This window comes from Phoenix dactylifera, chromosome 3, assembly GCF_051530095.1.
Source record: "Phoenix dactylifera cultivar Ajwa chromosome 3, Ajwa_hap1_PhDact_Kaust_v1.1, whole genome shotgun sequence".
Taxonomy (NCBI): Eukaryota; Viridiplantae; Streptophyta; class Magnoliopsida; order Arecales; family Arecaceae; genus Phoenix; species Phoenix dactylifera.
The window spans coordinates 55,872,228-55,896,353 of NC_143192.1; the positions used below are offsets into that span (position 1 = coordinate 55,872,228).

General features: G+C 37.5%; 2 protein-coding genes across 11 annotated transcripts; both read left to right on the forward strand.

The window, feature by feature from the left end:
* Positions 1-787: 787 nt before the first annotated feature.
* Positions 788-6,727, forward strand: LOC103708423 (uncharacterized). Of its 3 annotated transcripts, XM_039116393.3 has the most exons (5): positions 2,067-2,660; positions 2,925-3,014; positions 3,098-4,209; positions 4,553-5,223; positions 5,594-6,727. In XM_039116393.3, exons 2-5 carry the CDS (start codon positions 2,958-2,960, stop codon positions 6,610-6,612), a joined length of 2,859 nt encoding a protein of 952 aa, XP_038972321.3. In that variant the 5' UTR covers positions 2,067-2,660; positions 2,925-2,957; the 3' UTR covers positions 6,613-6,727. The 3 variants fall into 3 exon arrangements, with proteins under 3 accessions (XP_038972331.3, XP_038972321.3, XP_038972326.3); XM_039116403.3 differs by lacking the exons at positions 2,067-2,660; positions 2,925-3,014 and adding an exon at positions 788-1,267; XM_039116398.3 differs by lacking the exon at positions 2,925-3,014.
* Positions 6,728-12,217: 5,490 nt separating this feature from the next.
* On the forward strand, positions 12,218-24,070 carry LOC103708421 (uncharacterized). 8 transcript variants are annotated; one of them, XM_088719245.2, is made up of 16 exons: positions 12,218-12,448; positions 12,599-13,051; positions 13,262-13,339; positions 13,442-13,497; positions 15,823-15,942; positions 16,062-16,132; positions 16,344-16,437; positions 16,639-16,851; positions 20,291-20,542; positions 20,659-20,767; positions 22,654-22,721; positions 23,056-23,125; positions 23,217-23,291; positions 23,451-23,542; positions 23,643-23,772; positions 23,887-24,070. In XM_088719245.2, the coding sequence occupies exons 2-15, from the start codon at positions 12,743-12,745 to the stop codon at positions 23,722-23,724; spliced, it is 1,689 nt and encodes a 562-aa protein (XP_088575371.1). In that variant the 5' UTR covers positions 12,218-12,448; positions 12,599-12,742; the 3' UTR covers positions 23,725-23,772; positions 23,887-24,070. The 8 variants fall into 8 exon arrangements, with proteins under 8 accessions (XP_088575371.1, XP_088575372.1, XP_088575369.1 ...); XM_088719246.2 differs by having other exon boundaries at positions 23,910-24,070; XM_088719243.2 differs by having other exon boundaries at positions 12,218-12,443.
* The last annotated feature ends 56 nt before the right edge of the window (positions 24,071-24,126 follow it).

The following is a 24,126-nucleotide window of genomic DNA, read 5'->3' on the forward strand; positions in this document are numbered from 1 at the left end:
CTTTTTTTTTTTTTTTTTAATATGAACGAGACGCTAAGACGGATCACCGACCCAGGAATTTTAGGAATTTTTAATATGTCGGCAACGCCCAATGGTGAGAGCTAGAAGTATCGGTAAACGCAACTAATTAACACTTCGATTTAACAAAAACAATATCCCTAAGACAAACAACAATTTTATCTGGGAAAAACACAGGAAAGCATCTTTCGACTCCCCATCTTCTCTTCTCTCTCTTATTGGAAGTGAAACTTTAAAAAAAAAAATTAAGAGAGGAGTGGACCTTTTTATAACTAATTTGGTACAAGGCAAGCATCTCTTGACGTACCCCAAGAATAAGCATTACTTGATTGGATTTGATGGAGACGCGCGTCTCTTCACATATCTCTCTCTCTCTCTCTCTCTCTCTATTATAATATGAGTTGACTCGAATTGATTTTTTAATTTAAAGTAGTGAAAGGGGCTAGTTTCCGTTCTCTCTTTCGCGCGAATCCATAGACCGCAGCCTGAGCCCTCAAATGACGCCGACGATTCATAAACACGGATTCGAGTTGTATATTTGGCATGAACGAATGATGATGGATCTTCTTTCAATGATCTCAACGTTCTGCACAGATTTTAAAGTATTCTGAACTTCTTGGATCAGGACCTGTACAGATCTCGAAACGATGGAAGGAGGGTGAATCCTTCTTTCGCACGAAACATACAACTCCGGATTGAAGCGGAATCAAACCCGTTCTATTGCTGCACATGAGAAGGGTCATATCATCCGAACTAACCTTCCGTGGTAAGCTGATTCAAATTGATAAAAAGCTGCAAAATATATAGAGTAAAATAAGGTGATCTGCCTGCTATCTGTGTTCTGTGCAACATGGCAAATATTCAATTCAAAATTCCTTTACTGTGAGCAAAATTTTCCCTACGACTGGCCTAAACTTCGGCAAGATGCACGTATCTTGCAAGTCAAAAGATGCTAGCCTCTGTACAATCTAAATAAATGTTCCTGGAGACACCACCTTCGTTCGAAGTAATTTCAACTCTACAACGCTGTTTAAGTACCTCAGATCCATCAATGGCGGTGGCTTTAGCTGCAGCTAGCCTCTGCTTCTCTCCTCCCCACTCTCTTGCTATTTATTAAACCAGGAAAATAGCGGGACTCCTCTAGGTTTCTGCTTCTTGGTTTCTTGAGAGGTTTGACGAGCTGCCACTTTGGCCATCTGGGGATACCAGATTCTAAGGTTTCAGATCCGGGTTCTAACCTTATTTTTCCGTAAGCCTTCTTGCCCTTTTTTTTTACAGATAATGGGAGCGGGTTTCATGCCCCCACCCTCACGTAAGCCATATTAATGGTTTTTTTTGGTTACTTAGAAGTCTAAATTTCAAATTTAAATCTTTATTATGCATCTAAATTTCAATCTTTAATCATTTTCCCTCAACTGTGGCATTTCATATTTGCTGTACAATAATCAAACATTACATGTCCGGTTAAAGCAACCTAGTGCAATGTATTGATCTCATATTTTTCGATAGGTAAAAAATGGCATCTCAGCCGATGTGGTCGGCAATATAAAAAGTTATATACATACAACTAGATATAGATAGATACAGACTAGAGAGAGAGATCGGGTAAGTCAACATCCATGCCGGTCTTATATTTATCTCAAGATGAGATAGAATAGGTATAGTCTGAAGACAGACAGAAGGAGGATAGAGTTAAATGAGACCAGATAAAATCATCAAAATTATTTTTTTTTTTGCACAATTTTTTTTTTTTTTTTTTTGCTTTGAGAAGGAGATTTATAAAGGGTAAAATCCTTCCCATTCAAATCGAATCAGATCGGATATCTGATGAATGGAGTAACAATATATAAGGAAAGCTGATATTGCTCCTTTTTTTTTCCCCACCCAAAATCTGGCACTTTATTGTTGTCAGGAAGTGTGCCCATGTGAACCCTTCTTTGATTGCACTTCTCATAAGGTCTCCAAAATCTACAAGTTAATATATGAAAGAGGACTCAAGTTTATGTTTAGTCTCTACGTAGCACATATACGCATGTCTCTCGCGTATTAAAAGCTTCCCCACATGATTTGTTGCTTCCAGAGTAACAAACACTCCTCTTCCCCTTTTGGACCTATTGACTTTTGATCCCTCTCTCCACCTCAACTGTAGTTCTTGGACTCAAAGCTTCCTTCCGGCATTTGACTAAAAGTTCTCTCCTTTCATTATATGAAATCAATTATTCCTAGCCTCAATCATTCTATGAGAGTGTAACCATTGTCTTCAGCGCTTGTTTATGCCTTTATTTACGCACTGATATCTATGAATTCATTGGATTAAGCTTTCTTTTGCCCTGGACAATGCTTTTCCCTTGTCCAAATTCAAACTTCATGGCAGTGCTAATTAGTCGATTCAATTCTTCTCTTGTTTGAGTTGCCTGGAATTTAGCCCTATTTCTTGATTCTGATTTCCTTCGGAGCATAGAGACAAGCTCTCTCTGTATTATTTAGTAGTTCATGACCACGAATTACTAGTGTTATCCATTGAACTTATGGTTGTTTAAGGTGGATATCATTACTGAGAAGAAGAAAAAAAATCTTCGGATGCTCATTCTGAAATAGATTTCCCCCTGCATTGAAGCTTGTCATCATTCATCAGAATTATAGTATGTTTTCATTATATGCTCCTGCCATTAAATTGCATTTCATATTGTATATTTTTATTTTTCCTTGATAAAAATTGATATCTAGGAGAAACTATAATTTTCAGTTGTTCTATTTGCTTAAATTTTCGTGCTTCTTTGCTGGACTTGTTTCTATTGTTTGGACATACAATTCCAGCATTTTGTTTCACTGCTTTCTTGTTTTATAGACCTTGTTCTTATGTCAAGATCTTCTTGACGTATCTGGTCTTGTTTCTTGCCTCCCAGTCGTGGATTGACTATCTTCCAGCCAGCACTTACATGTTGAGCCCTGTAAATCTTCGCTGGTTCTATCGAAGTCATTGTAGATCGACTTTGGTATTATATGATTAGAGGCTTCTTCTTGAAAAAAAAAATATTTGTCATTTGTACATCTCTCTAAACTTGGCATGTTAATGCAGATCTCTCTCCGAGTCCAAATTCCTCCGATGGGTTTAGTTCGAAGTCCGAGTATAAGAAGTGATGAATCCTTGGAAGGGATAATCAGTGAATATTGCTCTCGAAAAGCTAATAAAATTAGGATGCCAAGGAAGTCTTCTTCTCGCTTCATTTGTGCCCTCACTTTTCTTCAATTTACTTTTGCCATATATGCAACCTTTCTTCTTTATTACATGACTCCCACCATTGATCTACGTTCCAAGCCAGACTTCTCATGGGCCACTCGTATCGCTCGAAACTGGAAGCACTTCATCCTGCAACCCCGAATGCTGGCAAGCTTCCGAGAGAATCATGTTGCATTCTCCCCATCTGATGTATGCGAGCACGAGAAGCTTGATTTCCTACAGAAGAAGTCGGATGATGCACTGATGATCAAGCTCAAGCAGGAGCTCTACAATGAAGTGCTGGAGTTTCAGAAGCAAAATTCAGGAGCTGAAACACTTGCTGAGATCATGAGAATGAAGTCTAAGTGGAGCTTACGAGGTTCGGAAATCCCAAAGATTACGGTGATCTTAAACCATTTTAAGAGGAAAACACTTTGTGCTCAGCTTGATTCACTGCTACATCAGACTTTGCCTTTCCGCCATGTTTGGGTGCTTTCTTTTGGAAGCCCAAATGAGCTCTCTCTTAAAAGAATTGTCGAGAGCTATAACGATTCCAGGATCAGCTTCATTAGCTCAAGCTATGACTTCAAGTACTATGGAAGGTTTCAGATGGCTCTGCAGACAGAAGCTGATTTCGTTTATATTCTGGATGATGATATGATTCCTGGAAGGAGAATGCTGGAGATTTTATCACATGTCGGGGGGACGGAGAAGTACAAGAATGCAGTCTTGGGAAGTATAGGAAGAATCTTGCCTTTCAGACAGAAGGACTTTACATTCCCGAGCTACCGAAAGTTCCGATCAAAGGAGGCAGGCTTGTATTTGCCCGATCCGGCCTATGATATCGCTGTCGAAAGGATCGTGCAGGTTGACTTCTTGTCAAGTTCGTGGTTTCTCTCCGCCGATCTTGTTAAGACTCTCTTTGTTGAGAAACCATCTACTTTTATGACTGGTGAAGATCTGCATCTCAGGTAAGTGATGATCATTTGGAACAGAACTCCATGTTAATTGGTTTTGTCTAGTTTTTGAAAGCATATGGGGGGAGGGACTCGCAAGGATGATTAAGAGCTGCGAACTACCATCTAAGTAGCAAATAGTGCCTACATAACATTTAGTTGGTCGATATGGATCTAGAATTTCTCAAATAATATAGCAGACAAATTCCATGCTTTTTGTTAGTTGCTGCCTATGATTTGGGTTGGTAGGTGAATTATAACGGTTTTAAATGAAGCTTTTAGCTTGAGAGGTTAATTTTTTCATTTTTCTGATGCGATTTTAGTGTCTTCATTTGTTTACTTACGCATAATCTTGCAGTTACCAGCTTCAGAAATACAGGAATGCTGGCTCCTACGTCTTGCCTGTCGATCCAAATGACAAGGAAACTTGGGGAGATAGTGAGCACAGGCTTGCGTACGTCTCTGAGACCACAGTAATCTTCAAGGATATCGTCCGAGTCCGAGATGATCAGTGGTGGAGGGCCCTCTCCACTGGTTACATTACTCGATGGGCTGCAATGTACCCTCAGAAGATAGATGCTCTCTTCTATGCTCACTCCCTTGGAGAGGTTGAAGCACTTGCTCCTCTTCTTCAGAGGTTTCGATCGACTGTGGGAAAGAAAGCATACATTGCAGTCTCAGGTGGCAGCTTCTGTCCATGTGAAGGGGCTGCGGTTGTTCTTAAGTGGCCAATATCTGTTTGCAAGGAGAGAAGGTTCAAGATCTTTGATTTGGAGATTGCAGCCATCTCGGGAGCGTCCAACTCCGAGGTCCCCATTTTACAAGCAGCGTACTCGAGCATGAAAGGACTCGTCAAGATTCACAACCCCAGCTTGCTCATCGCAGTAGCTGATATCGATCTTAACGTGAAGAATGCTCTTAAAATGGCAGCTGAAACTAATTCGAACCGCTCTGCATTGGTTCTCTTGCCGAGGTCTGTAATACCCAAGGTTCTTTGGATGCCCAATCTACGATCGACAGCATTACCAAGTAAGTTCCCAATATCATTGACCCAATTTAAACCATATACGTTGACGACTTCACTCTTTCTTTAGACTTGGAGAAAGATTACTATAGTTTATTTTATTTCTTTTTCAACTTTGAACTGCATTTCTCAGTTTCTGCATCATGTTACATAAATGAGCATTTTCTATTCTATTCTGTTCGCTGTTTTTAGCTGTTTAACTTCCTGTTTCCTTTTGTGTTTTTTAGCTCTCTAAGAAATCGGGTGGGCGTAGCCTCCCTTTTCCTTCCAACAAAAAAAAAAAAGAAAAAAAAGCTTGGAAAGATACAGAGTAGCAATAAATGCAAGCATTACGCTTCTCAGAGAGCTAAATGATTAATTTCATCTCTCTTGCAGACTGGAACAAGATGAGAGTGTCTGTTAATATCATCACCCAGAACCGAGCATCTTCTCTTCAGAGGCTCCTGAGATCCCTGGAGAATGCCTATTATCTCGGGGATGAGATCCCTTTGAACTTCAACATGGACAGCAAGGTTGATGAGGAGACACTAAAGGTTGTGGGATCCTTCGAATGGAAGCAAGGGCCTACGCTCACACGGAGGCGTATCATCCAAGGTGGGCTGATTCGAGCTGTGAGCGAGAGCTGGTACCCGTCATCCGACAATGACTTCGGCCTCCTGCTAGAAGACGACATCGAGGTCTCTCCCTACTATTACCTCTGGATAAAGTATGCGCTCTTAGCCTACCACTACGACCCCCAGGTCTCGCTCCCAGAGCTCTCTTCCATCTCTCTCTACACCCCACGCCTGGTGGAAGTACTGAAAGAAAGGCCCAGATGGAATGCTACTGGTTTCTTCAAGAAGATCCACCCCAACACCCCATATCTCCATCAGCTCCCGTGCAGTTGGGGCGCAGTTTTCTTCCCCAAGCATTGGAGAGAATTCTACGCTTACATGGGCTCGAGGTTCACCGTGGATGCCAAGCAAAACCCAGTTCAGATCCCCAGGTCCAGGACTAACGGGTGGCAAGCTTCTTGGAAGAAGTTCCTTATCGATATGATGTACCTGAGAGGATACGTGAGCCTGTACCCAAACTTCCCTGGCCAGATGAGCTTCTCGACCAACCACATGGAGCCCGGCGCGCACATCAACGCCATGAACAATGCGGTGAGGCACAGCAAGGAGGACTTTGAGGTGCCGCTGATAAAAGATGACTTCACGAGTTTATTGCCCGGGGGGAAGCTGCCTCCTGCTTCGAAGCTGCCGGTGATCGATCTATTCAACCAGCCGATCCCTTTGAAGGGATTGAAAGCAGCAGGGGCGAAGCTCGGGCAAGATGTGATCAGCTGTAGCAAATCAGAGCTTGTTATTGTTGATCACAGTACCGGCTTGCCTAAGAATTGTACCAAGTTCTGAATATGATTTTTTTTTAAAAAAATAGTTCTTGATTTTTTATGTCATGTTTGTGAGCATAATAGGGTTGATGATTGTGGTTACTAACCCTAAGACAAAGGGGTTTTTTTTTTTCAATAATATAACCAAAAGTGGTCTCTCTCTCTCTCTCTCTCTCTCTCTCTCTCTCTCTGAGGCAGTTGCGACGTTTGAATTCACGTTGGCTAGGCTGAGAAGATCGAGGATGAAACATGCAGAGAGACTAACTGTTGCAAGCCAGTTGTAGGTAATTCAATGCTGAGAATACTTCAGCTAATTAGAGAACTTCTTGTTTTCTTTTAACATATTAGGTAGGAAACTATGAAGTAACGAGTAGATCGATGATGTAAGAAGCCATATTTTATCGACAGTCTAATGAAAATTTATAGAGAGAGTAGGAAGTCTTAAGTACACTAACCATTGACGGGAGTCGGAGCGGAGAGAGAATAGATTAATTATTATAAATAAAATTTAGTGTATTTTGATATATAAATAAATATGTTAATTATTAATAAATCCTATATTAGATTTATTTGATAATTGTTAATTAATTATTTATTATTGATTACGTAAGATCACAAATTTGTGTCCAACTCTCTTATGATATACAAATTTGTCTGTGCTATTGATTTCAAATCCAAATATCATTATGGTTTCATCAAATTTCAAGTGCTATTGCTTGGGTGCTTGTTTAAAACCATAGAGAGATCTGACTAGTCTGCAAACTTTATTTTCTTGGCCTGAGATTACAAATTTCTTTAGCTGGTCCATATAGATTTATTTATTTAAGTCTCCATTTAGAAAAGCTGTCTTGACATCCATCTGATGAATTATTAATCTATGGATGGAGGCTAATGCTATAAGAACCCTAATAGTTGTAATCCTAGTTACACGTGCGTAAACATCAAAGAAAGTTACCCCAGATCTCTGAGTAAAATTCTTGGCAACTATTCTAACCTTAAATTTATCTACAGAGCCATCAGGCCTAAGTTTCTTCTTAAAGATCCATTTACACCTTATAATTTTACAGCCAGGAGGAAGATCAGTTAATTTCCAAGTATGATTTTGGATAATTGACTGCATCTCATTGTCCACATCTTCTCTCCAAAAAGGTGAATACAAGGATTTCATTGTGTCCTCAAAGGTAGTTGGAGAGTCTTCTATAAGAAAAGTATAGAAATCATCTCCAAATGTTTTCTCTACCCTGGATCTCTTACTCATTCTAGGTTCTGCTTCTACTTCTATTTGACTTGTCCTTATTCTACTAGAGCTACCAGCTATATCACTATCTACTATAGCAAAATTTTATGCATCTCTGGCTTCTATGATGGTGTTGTTACTAATATCATTTTCTTCTGAATTAATCACCAGAAATCTATTGGCATTACTATTGGCTGCATATCTTATTAATATTGCATCCACTGTTTTAGGTCCTATTTTCTTTTTTTTTAAAATCAGATATTTTCACTTTTGCTAAGCACCCCCACACTTTCAAATAACTAAGATTAGGTTTTCTATGTTTCCAAACTTCATATGGGGTTAGATCATTATTTTTAGAGAAAATCCTATTGAGGATATAACCGGCTGAAACTAGAGCTTCCTCCCACAAATTCTCTGGTACTCCTGAGCTTATAAGCATGGAGTTAACCATATCCATTAAAGTCCTATTCTTCCTTTTTGCTACTCAATTTGATTGGGCAGAATATGGTGCAGTCACTTCATGAATGATTTCATAATCTTCACAAAATTGAGTTATGTCATTTGATGTATATTCACCTCTCCGATTTAATCTAAGAATTTTAATTTTCTTCTCCTATTGGTTCTCAGCTTCGATCTTAAAAATCTTAATTTGCTAAGCACCTCATCCTTGGTTTTAATTAGGTAGATATAACAGAACTTGGATAGATCATCTATGAAGGTTACAAAGTATCTGTTACCTCCCCTAGAAGTTCTACCCGAGTTACAAATATCACTATGGATCAACTCTAATAGATCTGAATCCCTATTAATAGATTTAAAAGGCTTCCTAGGGAGTTTGGCTTCTACACAAATTTGACATTTCTCATGGTTCTTAATATCACTTTTTGGTATTAGATTTAGGTTCATAAGTTGCTTAATTGAATTATAATTTACATGACCTAATCTACCATGCTAAATAGAAGGAGGTTCTATATTCATAATCAAAGAATTTTCGTTCATTGAAGGAGCTATAATATTCAACTTATACAATCCTTCACTTAAACATTATACCATGAGAAATTACAACTTTATTAGACTTAAAAATAAGACGATAGCCTTACTGGATAAGCAAGGAACCACTAATGAGGTTTCTTCTAACAACCGGAACATGTTGGACGCCGTACAGGAACAGAACTTTTTCAGATGTAAGCTTTAAGTCCACTCGTCCTACTCCTAGCATACGCGCCTCCGAGCTGTTTTCCATGATCACAGCTCCTCCACTTGAGACCTGGTAAGAGAAAAATCAGGAGCGATCCGAACAAATATGAATACCAGCTCCGGTATCAATCCACCAATCAAGTGCTTGTAAAGTCATGTTAACTTCAGGAGTGAAGAAAATAGACCTGAAAGCTGTCTCAGAGGAGCCAGCGCCGGAAGTCACCATGTTGACTTGAGCACTGGTTGTGTGTGAACCCTTTTTCTTGGATTAAAGAGGTGCAGTCTTCTTATAGAAGCGCTGGGGAGACAAATGGTTGGTCCGACCACATACATAACAAAAATGGACACCACCATTCTCTTTCTTCTTCTTCTGCTCCTGGGATTGGATAGATTTTCCATTATGATGGTTAGGGTTTTTAGGGTTGTAAGGTTTCTTTTTGTAATGCTTATTTTTGAAGGGTCGGTTATGATTTTTCCTAGGTGGGGCCTCTACATTATAAGCATTATTCTTGTGTCCAGTAGAGGTTTTACTCCTATGCCTATGCTGCTCTTCTATTCTAATAGAGTTCAAAACTTGAGTTAGGGTGAGACCTCCTTGAGTATGGCCCAGAGTCTTAGCAAAATCAGATCAGAAATTTGGTAGTTTATCTATCAGATAGGCTACCTGAAATAATTCATCCAAATTGGTTCTATTAGCACTAAGCTGGTAGATCAGAATTTCAAAATCATGAATTTGGTTATTCATAGGCTTTGATTCCACCATCCTAAAGTTATTAAAGTTGGAGGCCTTAAACCTCTTCACCCCAACATCATCAAGACCATATTTGCTTTTTAGGGTGTTCCGAAGTTCTTAGGCACTCTTGGTTGTATAATAAATGTCATACAGCCTCTCAGAAAGGGCACCTAGAATTCAATGATAGTCTATTTCATCAGGTGTCCTAGAAGGTGTGCTAGTGGAGGCAGAAGGTTTAGTGTGGAAGGAGAATGAATTCCGATTTGAGTTTTGGCGAGTAGCATATCGTGAAGTAGTTAGGTTGGACCCGTTATCAACTTCCGTGGTGCTCTCACCTATGGCTGAGATCAACCCTAATGTGGTGAGTCAGAACCGCATTTGGTTCTGCCACCTTCTAAAGTTATGGCCATCAAATTTTTCAGGTTTGACACTAAGGTAGTCACTAGTGTTTGAGGCCATAGGTTCAAGATTGTAAAGAAGAGACAGAAATCTGAATGAAGGCAAAAAGTCTATGACAAAAGATTGCACTAAAATTTGGTTAATTCGTAACAACAAATTTAAGTTTGCACTTAGGCTTTTGTAAAAATTGAATTTGTGTGATTTTAGTGATTATATCCACTAACTAATAGTGTCAAAAAAAAATTGAATTAATTATTATGTATTAACCAATTTTCAAATTTTTTATTTGAATAGGATCTGGAAATTACTCCTTGAGGAGTCCAAATGAAGGTATGATAAACTTCTTAGAGGTTAAACAAATTATTGTCTTTTAGAATGATTTACTGAATTATATATTACTAACAAAAAAATAAACAGACGCTTCTTTGGATTGTTAGCAATATATTATCTAAATAAACAAATAAATCTAAAAATTACAATTAATGAAAAATCTTAAAAGAAATAATATATGTATATATTATTCGGCATCAAAATAATTCTATTTTAACACAAAAGAAATCTATTTTAGCACAAAATAAACCTATTCATTTAATATATTTAAATCATAAAATTGCAAATACTATAGATATACTAATATTAAATTTAAAATAAAAGTTAAAAAAATAGCCTGATTGAAGGCAGGTCGAAGCGCGTAGACGCTGTCCTAAAAAAGTGTTTGCCCTCACGTACGGGTCTTCCAGCAATCATCCTTAGAGATACGACGATCCTAAACTTCTTCTTTGGTACGTCTCGGAAGAAGCCAAATTGAATCCGATCAGACTTTCAGATCCAGCGAAGAACGAAATAAAGAGAATAAAATAAGCTAAATATAATTGCAAAAATAAAAATCAGAAGTGACTAAGAGAAAGAACTTTTCTCTAGATTTTTTCTGGTATTTTTCTCTAATTTTTTTGTATCCCAAAAGAAATGAAATCAAGGGGTATTTATAGGGATAATTGTGCAGGGGCAAATAGATCTTTTTCACAAACGCATTTCGCGAAATTTAAATGAAAAAAAAGAAAAAATGGCAGCGGGCGCCTGGCTATTGCGCACGCGGCCCGAGAATGGCTGCGTGCGCATTTAATTTTTTCATCAAAGCTAACTTGTTCTATAAAATGAACTGCATAGTTCCAAAGTCATCTCTACCAACTGCAATCTAAGATCAAAATTTTACTGTCGAACATATTTGACTTGGAAAGAAATTGGAAAAACAATTTTATTACTCGAAATATTATGAAAAAGTCACAACTAAGTGATAAGTATAATGCTTGGGATTAATGTGAATCAAAATATTAAAGAGCGTGTGGTGGTTCTTGCTAAAAAATTATCTAACTTGAAGTTATGTCGGTTGGATGTGATTTTCATTAGCCCTATCTAATAACTTTAATTGGAATCCAATTCATATTCGATATTTTATCAAATGTTTTATATTTATATCTATTATATAGTTTCTTGTAAAATTGTTAATTATAATTTGAGTTTATAATGTTGCCGAACAATTTTAATTAGCATGAAGGAACTAAGCTTTTCAAATAATAATATCTATTTGAGATTTAGTTCTACTCTTAATCTATACCTAGTTCGATCCAATCCCATTCCAATCCTATTTAAATCTAATCTGATCCAATATATTTCATCTAAAATAAACAATTATTCGGGTTTGGCACGAGCCATACACCAATGAGACTAAACTCAATGGCACGAGCTATAAATCCAAAATTCTTTGACATGGAAGATCAAAAAAAATTGAAAATATTTCTTAAATTTTGGAGGTCCCAACAAAATCTTGGCTGATACAACAAATATAAGATTATTAAGTATTTAAGACGGTCAGTTTTGAATCCTGTGTAGTTAATTTATTATATCCAAGGAAGGTCAGGAAATTTTAATCAGGAAATACTAACACAATCATCATCTTAATCGGACAAAATTCACTGTGCAAAATTTTCTATTATATAAAATAACTAGATAAGGATTTTTTTTTTTTGGTAACAAATACCCCACATACTATTTACTTAGACTGTTCCTGTTTATATTTTCGGAACAAATCATGTCCAAAATTCTCGTTGTCTAATTTCGTCTCGTTATACTTTATTCCTTCGGCGGGAGCCCAATCCTAGGGTTCCGGCCTCGATCGGAAACGGTGAGTACGTGGACACCTCTCGCACAAATCTCGCTCGGTTGGGGTCCAATCACCCGAAGCTTCCGGATCTTCGGAGAGCTTCGAGCAGCGACGCGTTTCCGAGGAGTAAGGTCCTGCCTTTTGATCAAAAATTTCATTCGGTTCTCTCAATTCGGAGTTCAATAGGGTTTCTTCTTGATTCATCTCACCGAGCGTTGTTGTTAGGGTTTGGAGGCGAGGTGCTCTCTGTGTGGACGTTGATGCGTTTTTTTGTATTCTAGGAGGAATTCAGGACTGGGGTTTTTAGATTCGCGCATCGAAGCACGAGATTCCCTAGAATAGATTGAATCTTGTGGGGTTCTTGGTGCTTGGTTGCGGGGAATTTGCGGGCCGAGGCATAAAGATTTGATCTTTGGGGGCGAGAGATGTACCAGCGCGTGGCCACAGGTGCCACGCGGGGCGGGATGGCGACGGACAGCGGAGATGTGGTGGTGACCCTCGATCAAGTGCCGAGGTGGAGCGATGCGGACCAGCGAGCCTTCGGCGCTGGGGATACTTCATCGCCCTTCTTCCACTTCTCTGATCCTCTCACGTCGTCTTCGGGAGCTGAGACCGGGGGTGATGGGGTGGTTTCGATCTTTCCCGTGGATCATGAAATCAATTCGAAGATATATCTGTGGCGTGGCAACCCGTGGAATCTTGAGGTTGATGCTGTTGTGAATTCCACCAATGAGGTGAGCATTTGATATGCAGTCTGCTTAGGGGTTGAAAAAAATTGGCACATTTCTAGGTACTTTTGAGTTCATTTAGGGTTGCTTGTAAGTAAAACTAGTTTTAAATTCTACATAGTTTACCAAAGAAGGCTTATCAAACTTGCAAAATATGGAGTGTATGATGCTTTTAGTTGGATACAAGACTAATTTCTTATTCAAATTGCTTGGTAGAGCCTGGATGAAGCACATAGCTGCCCTGGTTTGCATGCCGCTGCTGGACCTGGTCTTGCAGAAGAATGTGCTACATTGGTAAGTTTGGAATACTGTAGGTAAAATATTAATCAGCTCAACTAATCTGGGCTTCGTTTTGTCGAAGCATTGACAGCAATCAGACTTTTGTCTCCTCTGCAGGGTGGATGTCGAACTGGAATGGCAAAAGTGACCAACGCATATGATCTCCCTGCTAGGTAGTTGTCTGCAAGCCCTCAAACAGGAGTACTCATAATGCAGAAGTTGTCAAGTCATTATGATAACTAAGTCGATAGTTAGGATAAAATCATCTATTGCGTTGGTCAGCATGATTTTCTGATTCAGCTGTGTTTATTTAAGTATTGATGCACTTCCATCAATATGATAATCCCTGTTATCCACTTAACAGGGATCAGGTGCTCATATAGCATCATTCTCATATAGCATCATTCTCAAGCTTAAATGCTAAAAATCAGAAACTAGAGCAGGACCAGGTGCAGGTTTGGGCGAGCGCAAGCATAGGTCGGAAGAAAAATAGAGTAAGGAACTGCTTAGGATGTAGCAGTCAGAGGGGATTTCTAGAGAGACTGTGAAGTAAGATATCCTAGATAGAAATTTCCATCTGCTAAGTTATCAAGCCTTTGATATTGCTTAATCTCAATATCTTCGACTTATGTTTTTTCCTGTAGTAAGTTTGATCTGCAAACTGGTCATAATTTAACCTACAACTAGGTTGTCCTAAAAGTCCTATTCAACAGATATGTTTTGCCTTGATTGCCTCTCTGCAACTAACCACAAGTCTACCTTCCCTCCATTCTATGTCTGGTCATCTCCCCAGCCTTGTAATTAAATATGATAGGTTTATGTGTCCCATGAATCCTTCTTTGAATAGTTTGGACAAGCTGTTGAGAAATATTGTGTGTAGTGTTTCATGGGCCACCCAGAAACTATTGTATTAATAATTGTCTTTCTTAAAAAAAATGACACTCGACGTGGATTCCTACTAAAAGATGCCAAATGGGCTAGGAAACAATGTTTTCATGCCCGAAAGGAGGAACTCTTTTTAGTACTAGTGCTTTCCCTAGGACTATTTTTTAGCATATTTTGGTTCAACAAATGACTTTTTAATCAATCTAAGGCTACAATTGATTCGACACTGTGAATTTTCTGAAATGGATGCATCTTGGATGATTCGACACTGTGAATTTTCTGAAATGGATGCATCTTGGATCACAAACAACCAATTCAAGAATTTTAAATACACTCAAAAGGTTTACAAGTAAAAAATAAATCCTAAAACACTATAAATAGTCAAGCCACAACTTTTTCTGTGTTAAAATTTCTTCACAAGTCCAGTCAGATATGGTGGTTGGCATGATTTTCTGCATTCAGCTGTGTTTATTTACATATTAATGTGCTTCCATCAAAATAATCATCCCTGTTATCCAGTTAACATGGTAAATTGTAGTGGTCTCTCTCTCTAAAAAAATGCTCATTATGACATCATTCTCAAGCTTAAATGCTAAAAATCATAAGCTAGGACTAGGTTGACCTACAAATCCTATTTAATAAGCATGTTTCACCTTGTTTGCCTCTCTGCAACTAACCACAACTCTACCTCCCCTGCATTCTAAGCCTGGTTACTTCCCTCAGCCTTTCTAAAAATGATAGGTTTACGTGTCCCATGAATTCTTCGTTCAATGGTTTGACTCAAGCTGTTGAAAAAAAAATGGTTTATCTTGAAAAAAAATGTCATAACATGGTTTCTTATTAAAAGACCCAAGAATGGGCTAGGAAACGATATTTTCTTGCTCGAAAAATGGATGCTTTCTAGCCTCATCAGGGCTCTCATCTTACTAGTAATTTCCCTGCATTATTTTTTTGAGCGTACTTTGGTTCAACAAAATCACTTTTTAAATCAATCTAAGGTTGTATTTGATTCAACATTATGAATTTTCTGAAATGGATATAGCCTAAACCATCTTGGATCTTAACCAACCAATTTGAGGACTTTAAAGACACTCAAAGGTTTACCTTAAAAATAATTCCTACAACACTACAAAAGAAAAATAAAGCTAAAACTTTTTCTCTACATCAAGATCTTTGGAAGACAAGTGAGATATAGGACCAACCTTACACCATAGGTGGGTTAAGTCTGCTAGTTCTAGCTTAACTCTGCCCTGACTTGAACCTGTTTTAAGTTTTAATTCCAAATTGTCCCTTTCCATTTTGTTCCTTTCTCTTGCCAACAAGGCACTGCATGGAACAGTGTGAAAAGCATCTCACTTGCATCTTATGTGGCCAATTCTAGTAACAATAATGCCTCTAAAATATCTTACAGAACACATGCTTCTCTATTTTTGTGACTTCTCCAGCTTGTTTTTATTGATTTATTATTGAACACTTAGTGTTGTTGGTCCTGCGTATTTTGGGGTGTTGGTCCTGTGTGTATTTTGACTTTGGCTATTATCCATATATAAGCTTGCTTTGTGGGTGCATACTGTCACTGACTAGGTTAGCATTTGTTCAACTTGATCTTGCAGAAAGGTTATACATACTGTTGGTCCTAAGTATGCTGTCAAGTACCACACTGCTGCTGAGAATGCACTTAGTCACTGCTATCGTTCTTGCTTGGAGCTTCTGATTGAGAATGGACTTCAGAGGTTGGGTGTGGTGAATGCTGCAAATGTTTAAATGCTTTAAACTCTGAATATTTTATAGGCTTAGCTTCTGTCTTGTTCTAATAGATGAAACTAACTATAGGTTTGACACCCTTATGCAGCATTGCCACAGGCTGTATATATACAGAGGCGAAAAACTACCCTCGTGAGCCAGCTGCACATGTTGCAATAAGTGAGTGATGCAAAATGCTTTAACATTGTGTGCTCAGTTGTTTATCATGAACATGGTGCCTTTTTGTTCTCATTTTACCTAATTCCTATTCTTATATATGCACGGACGTGCTCGCATATAATGTGTGCAATATTTTTGCATTTGCTTGTATGCAATTTCTTTCTTGTCATTTTGTTTCACTGATATTAGTTTTGTTTTGAGAATGGGCTAGGGACTGTCAGGCGGTTTCTGGAGAAGCAGAAAGACAAAATAACTGCAGTTGTTTTTTGCACTACCACATCATCTGATACAGAAATATATAAAAGGTACCTGCTTCTACATGTCTCATATATGAAAAGGAAATGTGGCATCCAGATCAAGATATTTAGGTTTCAATTGAAATTTATATACTGTGATCTGTCTTTTATGCCATAACTAGTCTCTTGCTTTGAAAGTCTCTAATATCATTTGACAATATTCTTCTTTTGCTTCATTGGTTTCTATTCTGACACCAGTTCATTATGCAGATTGCTTCCACTTTATTTCCCTAGGGATCGGCATGAAGAAGAGATTGCAATGTCCAAGCTTCCATCAGATGTAGGAGACGAGAATGGTGAGACAGTAATAGATGAACGAAAGATTAGAATAAAACCATTGCCCGCAGTGTCAGCATCTATTCCAAAACCTTCAGCATCCCTGGCTGATTCTCCTGTTGCTGATGTTGGATTGACAATGAAACAGTCAGTACCAAAATCTTTGGTTTAATTAGTTTTCAGTAGCCTGTAAGACAGTTCCAAAGATTTTTTTCTGTTTTTTGGTTATTCTCTTGTGCTAGCCTTAAGCTAGTTTCCAATTCTTTGATCTGAAAGCCAGGCCTTGGCATGATCTCCACATTCTTAATGTCCATGTATGGACCACCAGTTCTTACTCTTTTTCAATTTAAAAACCTACGAGATGTATTCCAATAACTTCCTATTTTATGACATTATCTTAGTGAACCGTATTCCCATGCTCAAGTTCGCTCTGCATGGATACTATGTTCTTATTATTATAAAGCATAATTTTGATTTAGTATGTGAACAGAAACTAATAGAAAACTAATGAGTATCATGTGAAAGTGCAGAAGGATCCCCAAGGAGCTTTGCTTATTAGGCACCCATCAAAATAACAAAATATGGAAAATAAAGTACCGATTATTTGGGCACTGACTCACTATTGAGACAAATAATCTTTTTGCAATAGTTTTCCCTTCTCATTATGTCCGAAAATCAAATTTAAACCACCCATTCCATTGTTTATACATAGTGAGCTTCAGAAAGTAATAAAGAGTTTGCGAAGTATAATACTATTGCTCAAACAACTCATGGGTATAAAATTATCTTCTATGCTTCAATCAGACTACAAATAAGTATCAGCCTAGCCTGCTGCTTACCTACTTGTAGGATTGAGGAATTAGAGACCTTGGCACATATGCTAAATGGAAAGAGGGAAGGTGTTAAAAAAATGACTTGTCGGGTTTTGAGATTGTGTGAGAACAAGGGGGAAGGGTTTCATTTGGCTAAAGGCGATAGAGATGCATCTTAATTATTTGCTTGTTTTCACCTTGATGAGGAGATTGATTACTTAAAAGCTGATTATTATTAGGGAGGGCAAGAGGAGAATAAAAGGAAGGTATTAAAGGGCAAGAGATTGATAACAGATCTTGGAACATACACTGAATGAAAATAGGGTCTTAAGAAAATGACTTGTTAGGTCGTGAGGTTGTGTGAGAGGGTTTAGTTTGGCTAAAGGTGATAGAGATGCAACTTAAAATTTTGATTTTCACCTTGATGAGGAGATTGATAGCTTGAAAGTGGATTATTATTAGGGAAGCAACAGGAGAATTGGAGGAACTAGGAAAGGTTATTGGTTGATGGTTTTGCTGAGCTATAAATAGATTTTGGGTACCCGAAAGGTTATATTGTGAGGAGACTTTTGATAATCATGAATAAATAGTGGATTGAATGAAATACATGGTTAAAAAATTATCTCTTCAAGATAAATGCTTGTAGAATTGTGTAAAAGATAAGAATTATAGGATATAAAGATGACAATCATCGCCTTGAATGGGAAACTTTTTTGTACAGATGGATACTTGGATCTTGTAAATTTGTCTCTCCAAAATCAAGAATAAGGAGGCCATTCCTGAAGTTCTTTTCCTTTAGTAATAAGTGATAGTAGAATTATTTGACAATAGAAAGGAGTTCGTTGTCATATCTAATCCAAGACGGCAGAACTTTCTAGGATAATCATGTTACATAATATAGTAAATTAGTAATGCATCACTTGCCGTTATCATAATAACTTGACCATATCAACCAGGAATGTAATTTGAGTTTTCATCTTATGTATTTTGATTTTTTTATTTCATAGCTCAGAAATTTAAAGTTATGGAGTCAGAACGCATAATAACACTTGATTTACTAGGGCTTATGCTCGGTTTTGATTTCTTCATCTGTTTAACCCCAAACTTAAAGTAGGTTTAGCTAATGGAGACCTATGTAAGGGCTGCATATGCGCAATTTAATTTCTTTTCAAGGATTTATGCACCCATATTGGTTTTACAAGTGTTTATCTGTCAGATGCTAGTTTCTAAGGGTGCATTAAAAAATCTTACATATATTTATGGTTAAGTTATGATGTTCCAGGCCAGATCATTTAAGCAGATTGTTCATGCTAAAAATATACCGCACAAAGTTACCATGTGATTGTGACTTGACTCAATATATTATGGAATTTTAAACATTATATTCAATTTATCAAAATGTAATGTGATCATAGCTTGAAAGTTCACAGGTTAAAAGAGTACAATACTTAAATGCTCTGATGAAATATGGAAAAATATATTCTATTTTTGATAAAAGCAGACTCCTAAACCTCTAACAAAAACATTATTACACATACATATCATACATATATAATATCACTATATAATTGAATGCTGGAAATCACATGAAGCTTTAAATTATGATAATTTAATATATTATCAAGGTCTTGTTCATTATATGCAAATTGATGTGCACACATGGGAGCTAATTTGAAACTCTTACAACTGTGATCTGATTTTTCAAGTTTGAGTTGCATGATATGGAGAGCTTTCATTCTTATACACACTATCCAGCCTGTTAGTTGGTCAGCAATATATGTCCAATCCTTTTGTCTTTGAAGAGTCTCATGATAATTCCTCAAGTGTCCTGGTCTTTATATATATAAAAAGGACCTTAATAGTGAAATGACTAGTGATGGCTTGAAGTGTATGTATCATTTTTCATTGTTATACAAATGTTACTAGTGTTTAAGAAAAAACTGAAAACAAGAAAGCTAATATGTTGAATGATATTCTATTAATGTTGGAGCCAGTAAGGAGGGTCCGAATGACATTTGTCATCTTGCTAGTTGGAGGCTGTCCCGATGGTACATTATTTGCAATGATTCAAATTTTCTGTAATTTATTCTATAGAGGATACTCAATGGAAGAACAAGAAGTCACTCGGTGGGGATGGGAGAGATCACTGCTTTGGCAGGAACTCTAGAGGATATGTTTATAGAGATCATGAAGGTGGTTTCATTGTTATGTTAGTGTCTGTTAGTGCATCATGGTAGGTAAATTCCGGTGGATCAAACTCTTATCTTTTGTTAGGGGTGGTTCATTGGATGATTGGCTAGGAGGTTAGACCCCAACTATTTTTTTGTTTCTGTAGACTAATGACCTTGAAGTGATGGGAGTCTATATCTGTCTCTGGAAGATAGATATAGACGGCTTGGCCCACTTGCTGTAGATTATAGCATAACTAGACTTAAGCTAGGAGTGAGTTACTTTCTAGTTTTTTATCTGCTTTTTGCTCTTGTACGTGTGCCGGTGAGGTTGGTTAGTGTCTGCTTCAGCACTCTTTGGCTTATTTTCCTTTTCTTATAATTGGTTGGAGAAGCAGGGATTGTAGTTTTGAGATAATTCTCTTTTATGTGAAGTTTGCTTTTCCTGCAATTGAAAAAGGGAAAATACTGAATTCTTTTTCTTTTCTTTTCTTTTTTTGGGTGTTGTGGGGGGTGCAGTTGGGGATCTGGGGCTTACTATATTTGAATTCCTTACTATATAGAAAAACATTGCTCAAAATAACATTAATTTATCTATGCCACCAGGAAGTCTGTCAAGTTGGATTCATATTTGGATCCTGGGTTTATGTCATTGAGTAAGGACCCTGATCAGCGACGGAAAGAGCAATGGGAAAAGAAGGCCCAAGCACAAAGTGGATTTAATTGTGCTAAGCTGCTTGGATTTGGTGATCTAGGTGGCCCTCCATTATCTGCAGCTGAGGAGTACTCACTTCATTCTAGATATCTTGCTAAAGCAAATTCTCTTAACCTTTCAGAGATTGCTGAAATGAAAATTGTGTAAGTTCCTCCTTTCTATATTGGCTGTAAATGCATATGCTAAAATCTCTTGTATTCTAATGAAGTTGATTTTGGTCATTATCATATCTTTAATATATTTTGCTTATTAATTTCAGTTATCGTGGTGGAGTAGACAGTGAGGGACGTCCTGTAATGGTTGTTGTAGGAGCTCACTTTCTTTTACGGTGTCTTGATTTGGAACGTTTTGTTCTCTATGTAGTGAAGGTAACAAGTCATATGCTGAATCACATTATTTGCTCTTCTAGATCTGTTTGGCTTATGTTTTGCACTTTAGATTGTTAATTTGCAATAATTTTCCGCAAAATTCTCAGCAACATAATTGTGAACTTTCTCTAATTGCTAATAATGGATAAATTTCATGCTTTAAGTTTTAATAATTTAATCAGGGTCTTTTGCGACAAGGTGGTCCTTTCATCTACCTCAATAAAATGGCCTTGAAATCATTTCTTTTTCAGTTGAAATTCAGTGGGCCTTGATAAATGCCGCTTGAATTACCTATTGATTCCAGTACCATGTAAATCACAAAATTTCAGTGCAGCAAAAGGCTTAAGTAATCCTAGAGTGACTCGCACATTTCATTATTCCTTGACACGTACCCATCTGCATAGGCTTAACTGGACCCAGCCCATTTGCCCCACAAAAAAGCGGGCTCCACATTGGCCTAAATTGACATGTTAGAAAAAATAGTCGAAAATCAAGTTTTAAATCATAAAATACTTAAAAAAAAAAACAAAGCTGACCGTGTTTCTCTGTCTATTGAACCCATAGCTTCTCATATTAAATTGTTAAACTGTTTGGTAAATAAAGAATTAAGAGTTTCCCAGATGACAACAGTTTAACAAACCTTTTCTTTCTTAAATCTTCTACTTATTTCTTGTTTCAATGAGTAGAACCCAATTTCACCACTTCACCAAAAGGGAGAGAGGCAACGAGGGCAAAATCACAGTTGGTTTGTCATTCATGAGGTATTGTGGAATATCTCACTGTAACTCATTGTTGACATACCATTGTGGTGATTTTTAATCAAAAGAGGGAATGATGCCTGTAGTGGTTGTAGATTGTGCATGGGCTATAGGTAAGCAGGCCAGCTTAATCTAAATGTTCTTGTCATTGCAAGAACTTGACCTTTTATAATTCTGCATCAAGTTGCTTGGCCTGAAACCAGCACAAAATAAAAAATGCATGACCCATGCCAGATTGATTGTGTTGGCTTTGTGAAACCTAATCATAGCTTGAGGTTTTGGAACCAATCACTAGCCATTTGTTTATCAGGTTTGTGTAGGTCAAAAAATGAACACATTTCTGAAATTCTAATTCTGGAACTAACAAAAACAGCACATTTGTCCTCACAATTTTTTAGGTCATGATGGATGATTCGCCTTAATTTGATATTGGAAATAAAGTTTTAGAACAATTAGTAGAAATTGCGTAAATTATCTCTGTATACATTGTTCATGAAGTTGGTATACATTGTTCATGAAGTTGGTATCAGAAATTCTATTTCAAAGATCTTTACAATATTCTAATCTAAACGGATCTTTGGCATTCTTTCTCACAACATCAAAACTTTTAAATCCAGGTTAGTTGTAGAGTATGTGTTTGTGTATCTTTCCATTCACGCCCAAGCAAGTGATCATCTCCATACATTTGCACAAAACAATGATAGATCACTTGAACCATTAATCTCAAAGTTGCAAATAATCTTATCAGCATTGCTATTAGTTTACGTTGCCACTATTTTATCATGTACTGATGTTAAAAATAGTTCTCAACCGCCAAGTCTTGATGGTATGGTTATAGTTCATTAGCATGTATACCTTTTTCAGGGAGTTCTGGCTAATTAGAGCGGAAGTTTTTTAACGACAACTTGGTCAATAACAATAGCAAATGGAATATTGTTCCATTGTTTGTAGTCTGGTGGATATTGTCATTGCAAGAGGAATGTAGCATTTGTTTCACTCTTCATCTTATGTTGCTCTTAAGATTATGCTGGAGTTACTTTGCTTAGTTTGCATCTTATGATACTCTTCATCTATGTTTTCACTCTCCATGGTAATATCCGCGAGACTAATATTATATTCAATCTACAGGAGTTTGAACCCTTGCTTCAGAAGCCTTACACAATTGTCTATTTTCATTCTGCAGCAAATTTACAGTTGTAAGTATGCTATGGATTAATTGGAATCCTGAAAGTAGCACACTTAAAAATGTCTTTTACACTTGGAGATATACATAGCTCGGTGCTCTGGCTCCTTTTTGGAGATACACATAGCTCAGTCTCCCCAAGACTGGACATCTTGGATTATATCTACCAATTGTGGTCACAAAGATTGGATTTAACTGGTTTTCTGATGCCTGCCATTTGATGCAGAGTTTTGCCTGTCACATTATAGCTTTGGATTTCTATTGCCTGTAAACCTCCATTTGGTGGAATTATTATTTGCTTCTTTTCTTAATTTAGTCTCTTTTATGCTAATTATGTAAAATAACAGGCAACCAGATCTGGGATGGATGAAGCGTTTACAGCAGATACTTGGTCGAAAACACAAGCGTAATCTACATGTTTGTACCTAATTTCAACTTGGTATATTTATTTGGGCCCATGCAAGATCCATTGCCATGTTTAAAGTGATCATTCCCTTGACATTTGCAGGCAATTTATGTTCTCCATCCAACCCTGGGTCTGAGGGCTGCAATCTTCGCATTGCAGCTATTTGTTGATGGAGAAGTTCTCTCTCTCTCTCTCTCTCTCTCTCTCTCTCTCTCTCTCTCTCTCTTGTGCGCACACGCACAAACGCACGCATGCGCCTTCTATTGGTGGCTTAGATTAACCAATAAAGCTTATATTGTTCTCATTATAAGTGACTTTTTTAATCATTGTATGTAGGTGTGGAAAAAAGTAGTATATGTTGATCGACTTTTGCAGCTGTTCAGATATGTGCCTCGAGAGCAGTTGACTATTCCCGACTTTGTGTTCCAGTGAGTGTACCATAACCCTTATGTTACTTTAAATAAATTGATGCATAATTCATGGAGAATTTGGTTATTGAATAGTGTCTTTTTTCTTTTTCTTTTCCAGACATGATCTTGAGGTGAATGGAGGGAAGGGTGTAATTGTTGATCCAAGAACGAAATACATCTACCAAAGGCACTCTGCATGATCTCGTGGCTTTATTGTATATTCAGTGTGTCGTTTGATCGTTGTCCGTGTAAGAGCAGTTTGCCCATCTCTTGAATTTTGTAGTTTTGGAATTATTTGATTGTATTTTCCACAATGGGAAAGAACAAGAAATAAATGCTGTCACTTTTTTTTGTATGTAAAGGCGGTGTCTTTCTCGGTTTGCAGCGTGTTATCTTCATTGGCTCGCAGGAATCTATGCAAAGGGGGCAAGGTTTTGGCAAGGAAAAATTGAAGCTACAGTTAAGAGTTTTTTTTTTTTGATTTGTTGGAAAAGCAGCAAAAGCAAAATATGATCTTTTCCTACATATATATTGTTGTGGTTCAAATCTGGCCCGAGGATGACCATGCCGGCGGAGTCGAGGGAGCTGCCGGTGAGTGGAGG